The following is a 12,081-nucleotide window of genomic DNA, read 5'->3' as shown; positions in this document are numbered from 1 at the left end:
CCAGGGAGGGTGAGTATGATCTGACCGCTCCTTCTCCCCCGTCGACCCCCTGGTGTATAAGCCGAGAGGGGGAATTCAGCCTAAAAAATGGGCTGAAAATCTCGGCTTATACGTGAGTATATACGATATAGATAATGTATGTAGTATGTCTGCGTATATACCGGGGAGGAGGGTGTATGTGATGTGTATGTCTGCAGCCCTCCGCTTTCTCCTCTCTCAGGCTTTGCTCGCGTTTCCTCGGAGACGATCTGGTTGGTAATCCCGGTTTTGTCCTCCGCTTTCTCCTCTCTCAGGCTGCGCTCTCCTTTACTCGGGGACGATCTGGTTGGTAATCCCAGCTTTGTCCTCCGCTTTCTCCCGTCTCAGGCTGCGCTTGCGTTTCCTTGGGGACGATCTGGTTGGTAATCCCGGCTTTGTCCTCCGCTTTCTCCTGTCTCAGGCTGCGCTCGCATTTCCTCAGGGGCGATCTGGTTGGTAATCCCGGCTTTGTCCTCCGCCTTCTCCTCTCTCAGGCTGCGCTCGCGCTTCCTCGGGCGATCTGGTTGGTAATCCCGGCTTTGTCCTCTGCTTTCTCCTCTCTCAGGCTGCGCTCACGTTTCCTCGGACGATCTGGTTGATAATCCCGGCTTTGTCCTCTGCTTTCTCCTCTCTCAGGCTGCGCTCGCGTTTCCTCGGGGACGATCTGGTTGGTAATCCCGGCTTTGTCCTCCGCCTTCTCCTCTCTCAGGCTGCGCTTGCGCTTCCTCGGGCGATCTGGTTGGTAATCCCGGCTTTGTCCTCTGCTTTCTCCTCTCTCAGGCTGCGCTCGCGTTTCCTCGGGGACGATCTGGTTGATAATCCCGGGTTTGTCCTCCGCTTTCTCCCGTCTCAGGCTGCGCTCGCGTTTCCTCGGGGACGATCTGGTTGGTAATCCCGGCTTTGTCCTCCGCTTTCTCCTCTCTCAGGCTGCGCTCGAGTTTCCTCGGGGACGATCTGGTTGATAATCCCGGCTTTGTCCTCCGCTTTCTCCTCTCTCAGGCTGCGCTCGCGTTTCCTCGGGGACGATTTGGTTGGTAATCCCGGCTTTGTCCTCCGTTTTCTCCTCTCTCAGGTGCGCTCGCGTTTCCTCGGGGACAATCTGGTTGGTAATCCCGGCTTTGTCCTCCGCTTTCTCCTCTCTCATGCTGTGCTCGCATTTCCTCGGGGACGATCTGGTTGATAATCCCGGCTTTGTCCTCCGCTTTCTCCTCTCTCAGGCTGCGCTCCCTTTTCTTTGGGGACGATCTGGTTGGTAATCCCGGTTTTGTCCTCCGCTTTCTCCTCTCTCAGGCTGCGCTCGCGTTTCCTCTGGGGCGATCTGGTTGGTAATCCCGGCTTTGTCCTCCGCTTTCTCCTCTCTCAGGCTGCGCTCGCGTTTCCTCGGATACGATCTGGTTGGTAATCCTGGCTTTGTCATCCGCTTTCTCCCGTCAGGCTGCGCTCGCGTTTCCTCGGGGACGATCTGGTTGATAATCCCGGCTTTGTCCTCCGCTTTCTCCCGTCTCAGGCTGCGCTCCCTTTTCCTTGGGGACGATCTGGTTGGTAATCCCGGCTTTGTCCTCCGCTTTCTCCTCTCTCAGGCTGCGCTCGCGTTTCCTCAGGGGCGATCTGGTTGGTAATCCCGGCTTTGTCCTCCGCTTTCTCCTCTCTCAGGCTGCGCTCGCGTTTCCTCTGAGACGATCTGGTTGGTAATCCCGGCTTTGTCCTCCGCTTTCTCCCGTCAGGCTGCGCTCGCGTTTCCTCGGGGACGATCTGGTTGATAATCCCGGCTTTGTCCTCCGCTTTCTCCCGTCTCAGGCTGCGCTCGCGTTTCCTCGGGGATGATCTGGTTGATAATCCCGGCTTTGTCCTCCGCTTTCTCCTCTCTCAGGCTGCGCTCGCATTTCCTCGGGGACGATCTGGTTGGTAATCCGGGCTTTGTCCTCCGCTTTCTCCCGTCTCAGGCTGCGCTCACGTTTCCTCGGGGACGATCTGGTTGGTAATCCCGGCTTTGTCCTCCGCTTTCTCCTCTCTCAGGCTGCGCTCGCGTTTCCTCTGAGACGATCTGGTTGGTAATCCCGGCTTTGTCCTCCGCTTTCTCCCGTCAGGCTGCGCTCGCGTTTCCTCGGGGACGATCTGGTTGATAATCCCGGCTTTGTCCTCCGCTTTCTCCCGTCTCAGGCTGCGCTCGCGTTTCCTCGGGGACGATCTGGTTGATAATCCCGGCTTTGTCCTCCGCTTTCTCCTCTCTCAGGCTGCTCTCGCATTTCCTCGGGGACGATCTGGTTGGTAATCCGGGCTTTGTCCTCCGCTTTCTCCCGTCTCAGGCTGCGCTCACGTTTCCTCGGGGACGATCTGGTTGGTAATCCCGGCTTTGTCCTCCGCTTTCTCCTCTCTCAGGCTGCGCTCGCGTTTCCTTGGGGACGATCTGGTTGATAATCCCGGCTTTGTCCTCCGCTTTCTCCTCTCTCAGGCTGCGCTCCCTTTTCCTCGGGGACGATCTGGTTGGTAATCCCGGCTTTGTGCTGAGCCCGGTGATGACACAGCGGCTCCTGAGTGCTGAGAACTCCAGTGTGAAGGTGTCTATAGAGATCCAGGGCTCCCAGCAGCCGGTGACCTTCACCTGTGACGGTGAGTACAGTGTGCAGCACACCATTGAGCTGAGCATTATGCAGCCGCCGCAGGGTGATTACACCGCTAATGTGATAGCAGACCTGTCCTCCACACCGGTGAGAACGGCCATTCTCCATGCTTCTACAGCAAAATCGTGGTGGATTTTATGTGGTCAGTTCCTGGTCATTTGTCTTCTGGTCCCGTGCTGGCGGCACACTCTGGCTCTCCCCTGTGTTTGGCCCTCAGCCCTCACTTCTCACAGCGTCGTGCGCTGGTGTGGGCCCTCTGTACTCCTGGTCACCCCGCTGCGCCTCTGGCTCGCCCCCATGTTTGGCGCTCAGCCCTGACGCCTCGTGGTGTTGTCCCGCTGGCTCTGCCCCTCATTTTTTGATGGTCAGTACTGACGTTTCGCAGTGCCTTGTGCTGGTGTTGGCCCTGTGTACCTCGCTCGCCTCCATGTTTGACTCTCAGCCCTGACGCCTCGCCGTCTCGTCTGCTCTCTTGCAGTGAGCTCACCGGTGGAGCTGATCATCATGCAGGCGTTGTGCTGGGTCCACGATGACCTGAGCCAGGTGGACATTGAGAGTTATCTCCTGAAGGTGTGCGGCCATGAAGAAGTGCTTCAGAAGTAAGTGACCCCCCCCCTTCTCTGGAATCACCTGTGTGTCAGTAATAATGTCTTATAGGGGTTGTCCCTCCATAAAACAAAGTACATCATGGAATGACTGAAAGCATGCCCTTGTTTCCTCGCTGTGCCCCCATATTGCCTTGTATTATAGTCGGGGGTGTGGGTCACACTCTGATGTGAGACGGGACGCAGCGTACGTATACGGGGCTGTCTAGTGTGTCCTCCTTTATCCCCGCAGTGAGCATTGCCTGGGCAGCCACGAGTATATACAGATGTGCCGCAAGTGGGACACGGAGATCAGGCTGCAGCTGCTGTGTCGCCGGACCGTGTGCCGAGCGCTGGCGCGCACCGTGAGTATGGCTGTTGTTGGGCTCTGCTGTGACACGAGCGCTCAGGGTTGGCGCAGCGCCATCGCTGGGCGCTGATCAAATATTTCTCATTTCCGTCCTCGGCTGGAAGCTGCTGTGTTATGCCAGCTCTCAGCCTCCACCTTGTGCCAAGAGAAGATTGCAGGGAGATGAGGAGGATGAGGCTGATGATCCTCTCTGGGGTTATAGGAGGAGGATGAGGCTGATGAGGCTGATGATCTTCTCTGGGGTTATAGGAGGAGGATGAGGCTGATCCCCTCTCTCTGGGGTTATAGGAGGAGGATGAGGCTGATGATCCCCTCTCTCTCTCTCCCTCTCCCTCTCCCTCTCCCTCTCCCTCTCCCTCTCCCTCTCCCTCTCCCTCTCCCTCTCCCTCTCTCTCCCTCTCTCTCTCTCTCTCTCTCTCTCTCGTTATAGGAGGAGGATGAGACTGATGATCCTCTCTCTCTGGGGTTATAGGAGGAGGATGAGGCTGATGATCCTCTCTCTGGGGTTATAGGAGGAGGATGAGACTGATGATCCTCTCTCTGGGGTTATAGGAGGAGGATGAGGCTGATGATCCTCTCTCTCTGGGGTTATAGGAGGAGGATGAGGCTGATGATCCTCTCTCTCTGGGGTTATAGGAGGAGGATGAGGCTGATGATCCTCTTTCTGGGGTTATAGGAGGAGGATGATACTGATGATCCTCTCTCTGGGGTTATAGGAGGAGGATGAGGCTGATGATCCTCTCTCTCTGGGGTTATAGGAGGAGGATGAGGCTGATGATCCTCTCTCTCTGGGGTTATAGGAGGAGCATGAGGCTGATGATCCTCTCTCTCTGGGGTTATAGGAGGAGGATGAGGCTGATGATCCTCTCTCTCTCTGGGGTTATAGGAGGAGGATGAGGCTGATGATCCCCTCTCTCTGGGGTTATAGGAGGAGGATGAGACTGATGATCCTCTCTCTGGGGTTATAGGAGGAGGATGAGGCTGATGATCCTCTCTCTGGAGTTATAGGAGGAGGATGAGGCTGATGATCCTCTCTCTCTGGGGTTATAGGAGGAGGATGAGGCTGATGATCCTCTATCTGGGGTTATAGGAGGAGGGTGAGGCTGATGATCCTCTCTCTGGGGTTATAGGAGGAGGATGAGGCTGATGATCCTCTCTCTGGGGCTATAGAAGGTGGATGAGGCTGATGATCCTCTCTCTGGGGTTATAAGGAGGAGGATGAGGCTGATGATCCTCTCTCTGGGGTTATAGGAGGAGCATGAGGCTGATGATCCTCTCTCTGGGGTTATAGGAGGAGCATGAGGCTGATGATCCTCTCTCTCTCTCTGGGGTTATAGGAGGAGGATGAGGCTGATGATCCTCTCTCTCTGGGGTTATGGGAGGAAGATGAGGCTGATGATCCTTTCTCTCTCTGGGGCTATAGGAGGAGGATGAGGCTGATGATCCTCTCTCTCTGGGGTTATAGAAGGAGGATGAGGATGATGATCCTCTCTCTCTGGGGCTATAGGAGGAGGATGAGGCTGATGATCCTCTCTCTCTGGGGTTATAGAAGGAGGATGAGGATGATGATCCCCTCTCTCTGGGGTTATAGGAGGAGGATGAGGCTGATGATCCTCTCTCTGGGGTTATAGGAGGAGGATGAGGCTGATGATCCTTTCTCTGGGGTTATAGGAGGAGGATGAGGATGATGATCCTCTCTGGGGTTATGGGAGGAAGATGAGGCTGATGATCCTTTCTCTCTCTGGGGCTATAGGAGGAGGATGAGGCTGATGATCCTTTCTCTGGGGTTATGGGAGGAAGATGAGGCTGATGATTCTCTCTGGGGTTATGGGAGGAAGATGAGGCTGATGATCCTCTCTCTGGGGTTATAGGAGGAGGATGAGGCTGATGATCCTCTCTCTGGGGTTATAGGAGGAGGATGAGGCTGATGATCCTCTCTCTGGGGTTATAGGAGGAAGATGAGGCTGATGATCCTCTCTGGGGTCATGGGAGGAGGATGAGGCTGATGATCCTTTCTCTGGGGTTATAGGAGGAGGATGAGGCTGATGATCCTCTCTCTGGGGTTATAGGAGGAGGATGAGGCTGATGATCCTTTCTCTGGGGTTATAGGAGGAGGATGAGGCTGATGATCCTCTCTCTGGGGTTATATACCTCAGGTCAGGGGTTACCTGAGATTACGTCTGACCTCTGGTGCAGTCTGACATTGGGGGAGGGGAGCTGTGCAGGGACGCGCGTCCTCCTGGGATATGAGCTTGCTTTATTTCTGGCTGCCCCTTCCTCAGTCTGCAGAACGCTGTGATTCATGGAGCAGATGTGTTGTGTGTGCGACGCCTCCTCTCTGCAGGTCACAATATATCATGAATGGGGTCTTGGAGACGCCATCAGGCAGGAGGGCACAGAGAGGGGTCCGCACTCCGCTGTCATGAACCCGGTGGCAGCATAGTGCCTGTCGGTGTCTGAGTAACCCCTTGGTCAGGCTGGTGACTGTGGAACAATTCCATGGTCACGTTACTGCGACCGCCGCTCTCATATAGTGTCATGAGAGGTGTCTGCCGTCACGAGAGGGTCCTGCAGTGACGACCCCACCAGTGTATGGGAATATATATATATATATATATATTATAGAATGCCTCCTATATAATGTGTTTTCTGCGGTCTCTTGCCTCTAGGCTGCAGATGACGAGACGCCCATTGACCTGGTCGGACACTTGGCCCTGCTGGACAGGCCATTCAAAGTGCCAGTTACACGGTATGTCCTTATCCTCCTCCTCCATCTCCATTTGTGGCTGTCAGCTGGAGGAGCCATGCAGAGTCCTGTAGATATCGGACCGTCTTCTGGCCACAGTCTTCATTAGGCCTGGTGTAACACCCTGTCTAGACAAATGTACAGTGGCAAATGAAATTTTGGGCACCCCTGGTCAAAATTACTGTTATTGTGAAAAGTTAAGGAAGTTATAGATTAAATCCTCTCCAAAAGGCCTAAATTAAAGATGACACACTTCTGTTTTGTGTTTTAGGCAAAAAATAAAAAATTGTATCTTTTACATCAGTTCCGCCGTTAAAAGGTATCAATCACTGAGGACTTTCAGTTCTGAATGTGTTTCCATCTATTGGCTAATACGGTACAAAGATATACATCTTTCTTTTACATTTCAAAAATTATGAAAAGTAAAATCGTCCCATGCAAAAGTTTGGGCACCCTTGGAGATGTATGTGTTCAGATAACTTTGACCTGGGTTTCAGTCCTTAATTAGCCTGTTAGGGTTATGGTTGATCACGATTATCATTAGGAAAGGCCGAGTGATGTAAATTTCCCAGCTTTATAAAAACCGAGCTTCCCCTAACCTTGTGCCAAATACAGCAGCCATGGGATCTTCTAAGCAGCTGCCGAGCACTCTGAGAATGGTGGAGGCCACAAAGCAAGAGAAGGATACAAGAAGAGAGCAAAGCGTTTTCACATTGCCCTTTCCTCAGTTCGAAATAGAATTAAGAAATGGCAGTTACCAGGAACAGTGGAGGTCAAGATAAGGTCTGGAAGACCAAGCAAAATGTCAGTGAGATCTGCTCTTAGGATTGCTAGTGAGCCAAATCAGACCCTGCTTGACTGTGAAAGACCTTAAGAAAGACTCAGCAAACTCTGGAGTTGTGGTCTCAGCAAACTCTGGAGTTGTGGTACATTGTTTCACTGTTCAGAGACACCTGCACAAAATATGGCATTCATGGAAGAATCATCAAGAAAAAGTGTCTTCTGCGTCCTCATCATAAAAGTCATGGTCAGAAGTATGCAAGGCAACATCTAAACAAGCCTGATGCATTTTAGAAACAAGTCCTGTGGATCGATGGCGTTAAAATAAAACTCTGTGGCAACAATGATCAGAGGTATGTGTGGAGAAAAAAGGGGACAGAATTTCAGGAAAAGAACATCTCGCCTACCATTAAACATGAGGGTGGATCAATCATGTTTTGGGGATGTGTTGCAGCCAATGGCATCGGGAACATTTCACAGGTAGAGGAAAGAATGGATCCAATGAAATTTCAGCAAATTCTTGATGAAAACGTAACACCATCTGTAAAAAAAAAAAAAAGAGAAGGTGAAGAGAGTATGGCTTCTACAAATGGGTAATGATCCTAAACTGTTACGCATAGTTTTGGAAAGCACAAAAGGATGAGGGGAAGGGAGCCCAACACTAGGGAAGCGGGGGTCCCCTAGGCAGATCTAACATCACCCTGTTTGCCCTAAGCGTCCCTATATAGGTTCTGCACCGATCACAAAGCAGGATACCTAAACCCTTCCTGACCCTAGCAGTAAGCCTTGCTTAGAGAAGGATGGGTTGAGCACTGGTCAATCCCCGCTATAACTAAAGACAAACAGGATAGACAAACAAGGGGAACACTTAGCTTGTGTGGACTCTGAGAGAAAAACAGACGGCCTCCAAACACCAAAGAGGAAGAATGACAACTACTGTAGCCCCAAGCCTTAACAGTGGGAAATGGAAATATCACCGCTGGGAGCCTTTAAACACACCGATCCTGGTGTGTCAATTAGGGCCGGGGGAGGTTACCACTGGGTCCCAAAGTCAGAAGAACTAGGAAGGAGTCTGCAAGGCCAACCGCTGAGACCTTCTGCAGCTAGATGCAGTGCGACTGACTGCAGCCTCTGACACATCCGTGACATTAACACATGACACAATCCACAATAGACGACCTCAGAAGGCGCAAGCTGAAGGTCTTACAATGGCCCTCACAGTCCCCTGATCTCAACATCATTGACAATCTGTGGCGAGATCTCAAAATGGCAGAGGAAGCGAGACGACCCAGGAATCTCACAGAACAGGAGGAATTCTCCAAGGAAGAATGGAGATAAATCCCTCTAACAAGATTGTGAACGCTTGTCTGGCTACAAAAAGGGTTTTCAATCTGTGATACCTTCAAAAGGGGCCACTACTAGGTACTAATTATTTAGGATGCTTAAACTTTGCATTGGTCCATTTTCCTTTTTGTAATTTTTAAAATGTAAAAGATGAAAATATAGATTTTTTTTTTTTTTGCCTAAAACACACAGGAAATGTCATCAGTAACTTTAAGCCAGTGTCGTGGTCACATGACTATGGACAATGTGACCCGTCTACTTCTGTTCTCCAGGACTTACATCAGAGAAACAAGGATCCGGGAATATCCCCTCCGCACAGGACGACCCCTGTCACAAGGTCTTATGTCACCCTCAGAGATCTGCTCTAGGGTCAGTGATGCGGGGTAATCTCTGATTTTTACCGCAATAAAACTTCCACACCACTTATCTAAATTCATGAAGGATTAACTCGGCTCTGCATGTCTTTTCAATGACCATTCATTACACCACGGCTCTGCTCTGCTTATTTGTTATTTTAGACTCAAAAATGGAAATTGCCCAACAAATTCATTCAAGACAATGTTGCAGAAATGAGTACACCCTAATGAAAATCTTATGAGAAAGCTAAAGTTTAGACTACAAAGTCCTAAGGAACCTGAATCCACCCACAGATCAGTCTAATCCTTAATTGCATCGGTGTCCCGCAGTCAGGCCACGATAAGAGGGCCATACTGAACACAGAAAACTCCTGCCCGTTATATGCTGTCGGCAATGGTACCACATGGAAGAGAAATGCCACAGGACCCGAGAAAGATGAAGGCTACAAGACTATCAGCAAAGCTTCACTCATCAGACAGATGCCGGAGCAAAAGTGATAGAAAATGTAAGAATGATGGAGCTGCCCCATCTCAGAATGTCTAACAGCCACGGAAGTCACCACCGAAACAGAAGCGTCTTCTGGTGCGAAGAGAAGAAAATCCTCATGTAAGTTATCTAAAGAAGAAGAAAGCTGAATAGGAGGAAACAATCTGGCACACAGTGCAGAGGAGCCGTAGCATGGGGGGTGTCCACAGAGGAACCACTTGCAAAGCCCAGACACAAAAACGCCGCCTACAATGTGCCGGGGCCCAGGGGGAGAAATATGGAGTTCCTGGGACTCGGGAGGCATGAGACTGAGAGAAATGTTTGTGGAATTGACTGCTTCTGAGGAGACAAGTTGTCACCACTCTCCATCCAACCTCCAGGCCTAGAAGTCTCGATGCCTCCTAACACATCATGGTGGTCACACAGAATACTAGGTGGAGGAGTTACTGATTGGGGGTGTACTCATTTCTGAACCAACTAATTGGCGTAAAACTGCAGCTTTTATGATAAGTTATATTATTTTAACCTTACTGTCATGTAATGGGGAGTATGTTATAAAGGAAAGGTGGAGGGCCGCCCCCTGTGTAGAGGAGAGGTGGAGTGCCGCCCCCCTGTATAGTGGAGGGCCGCCCCCTTGTATAGTGGAGAGGTGGAGGGCCGCCCCCTTGTATAGTGGAGAGGTGGAGGGCCGCCCCCTTGTATAGTGGAGAGGTGGAGGGCCGCCCCCTTGTATAGTGGAGAGGTGGAGGGCCGCCCCCTTGTATAGTGGAGAGGTGGAGGGCCGTCCCCCTGTAAAGTGGAGAGGTGGAGGGCCGCCCCCCCCCCTGTAAAGTGGAGAGGTGAAGGGCCGCCCCCCCGTATGGTGGAGAGGTGGAGGGCCGCCCTCCCGTATGGTGGAGAGGTGGAGGGCCGCCCCCGTGGAGAGCCGCCCCCCCGTATAGTGGAGAGGTGGAGGGCCGCCCCCTTGTATAGTGGAGAGGTGGAGGGCCGCCCCCGTGGAGAGGTGGAGGGCCCCCCCCCGAATAGTGGAGAGGTGGAGGGCCGCCCCCTTGTATAGTGGAGAGGTGGAGGGCTGTCCCCCCGTATAGTGGAGAGGTGGAGGGCCGCCCCCCCCCCCCGTATAGTGGAGAGGTGGAGGGCCGCCCCCCCCCCCCGTATAGTGGAGGGCCGCCCCCCCCCCCCGTATAGTGGAGGGCCGCCCCCCCCCCGTATAGTGGAGGGCCGCCCCCCCCCGTATAGTGGAGAGGTGGAGGGCCGCCCCCCCGTATAGTGGAGAGGTGGAGGGCCGCCCCCCTGTATAGTGGAGAGGTGGAGGGCCGCCCCCCCCGTATAGTGGAGAGGTGGAGGGCCGCCTCCCCCTGTAAAGTGGAGAGGTGGAGGGCCACCCCCCCTGTAAAGTGGAGAGGTGGAGGGCCGCCCCCCCTGTAAAGTGGAGAGGTGGAGGGCCGCCCCCCCTGTAAAGTGGAGAGGTGGAGGGCCGCCCCCCCTGTAAAGTGGAGAGGTGGAGGGCCGCCCCCCCCTGTAAAGTGGAGAGGTGGAGGGCCGCCCCCCCCTGTAAAGTGGAGAGGTGGAGGGCCGCCCCCCCCTGTAAAGTGGAGAGGTGGAGGGCCGCCCCCCCCTGTAAAGTGGAGAGGTGGAGGGCCGCCCCCCCCTGTAAAGTGGAGAGGTGGAGGGCCGCCCCCCCCCTGTAAAGTGGAGAGGTGGAGGGCCACCCCCCCGTATGGTGGAGAGGTGGAGGGCCGCCCCTGTGGATAGTGGAGAGGCGGAGGGCCGTTATATATACTTGTAATGACATTTACTGGATCCCTTATTGTTTTCTGCAGGCAGAACATTGAGGAGTTACTGGACTCTTTCCACAATCAAGTCACTATGTGCCTTAAAAACGAGGTGCGTGGGAATCGCTGTTCCTTGGTGTCACGTGGATGCTTCCTGTGCTCAGATACTGTGCCCTTGGTTGTCTCTGGTCCCGAAGTTTGCCCACCGCTGTGTCACAATGCTAGGGCTGTGGCTTGTTCCTGTGTCTTCAGAAGAAAAGACCCTAGAAATCCTGGGAATAGGGCAAGACTAGGAGAAAAGGGTGACGGTACCAGCGACTGTCCGGGCAAGTCAGATAACCGCTGCCCAGGACCTGACACTACGCTGCACTTGTGCTGGCCAATCGTCTCTGTTAAATGACCACCGATCGGCCACGTGTACAGTGCCTTGCGAAAGTATTCGGCTCCCTGGAACTTTTCAACCTTTTTCCACATATCATGCTTCAAACATAAAGATACCAAATGTTAATTTTTGGTGAACAAGTGGGACACAATTGTGAAGTTGAACGAAATTTATTGTTTACTTTTAAATTTTTGTGGAAATTCAAAAACTGTAAAGTGGGGCGTGCAATATTATTCGGCCCCTTTACTTTCAGTGCAGCAAACTCACTCCAGAAGTTCATTGTGGATCTCTGAATGATCCAATGTTGTCCCAAAAGACTAATGATGATAAATACAATCCACCTGTGTGTAATCAAGTCTCCGTATAAATGCACCTGCTCTGTGATAGTCTCAGGGTTCTAAGTGATGCACAGAGAGCATCATGAAGACCAAGGAACACAACAGGCAGGTCCGTGATACTCTTGTGGAGAAGTTTAAAGCCGGATTTGGATACAAAATGATTTTCAAAACTTTAAACATCCCAAGGAGCACTGTGCAAGTGATCATATTGAAATGGAAGGAATATCTTACCACTGCAAATCTACCAAGACCCGGCTGTCCCTCTACACTTTCATCTCAA

At 52.5% G+C, this 12,081-nt stretch overlaps 1 protein-coding gene across 1 annotated transcript in view; it reads left to right on the top strand.

The window, feature by feature from the left end:
• The window catches only part of PIK3C2A (phosphatidylinositol-4-phosphate 3-kinase catalytic subunit type 2 alpha), a 98,623-nt gene that overhangs the window by 18,642 nt on the left and 67,900 nt on the right, over positions 1-12,081 (top strand). Inside the window, exons 4-8 of the mRNA XM_073550766.1 lie at positions 2,471-2,628; positions 3,118-3,238; positions 3,477-3,588; positions 6,263-6,342; positions 11,130-11,193. Coding sequence (XP_073406867.1) covers positions 2,471-2,628; positions 3,118-3,238; positions 3,477-3,588; positions 6,263-6,342; positions 11,130-11,193 — 535 coding nt within the window. The remainder of the gene's footprint in view (positions 1-2,470; positions 2,629-3,117; positions 3,239-3,476; positions 3,589-6,262; positions 6,343-11,129; positions 11,194-12,081) is intronic.

This window comes from Dendrobates tinctorius, unplaced genomic scaffold (assembly GCF_039654945.1).
Source record: "Dendrobates tinctorius isolate UK_male_01 unplaced genomic scaffold, ASM3965494v1 ptg000168l, whole genome shotgun sequence".
NCBI classification, from domain to species: Eukaryota; Metazoa; Chordata; class Amphibia; order Anura; family Dendrobatidae; genus Dendrobates; species Dendrobates tinctorius.
Note: the sequence above shows the minus strand (reverse complement) of the source record. Positions and strands in the feature narration are given on the sequence as shown.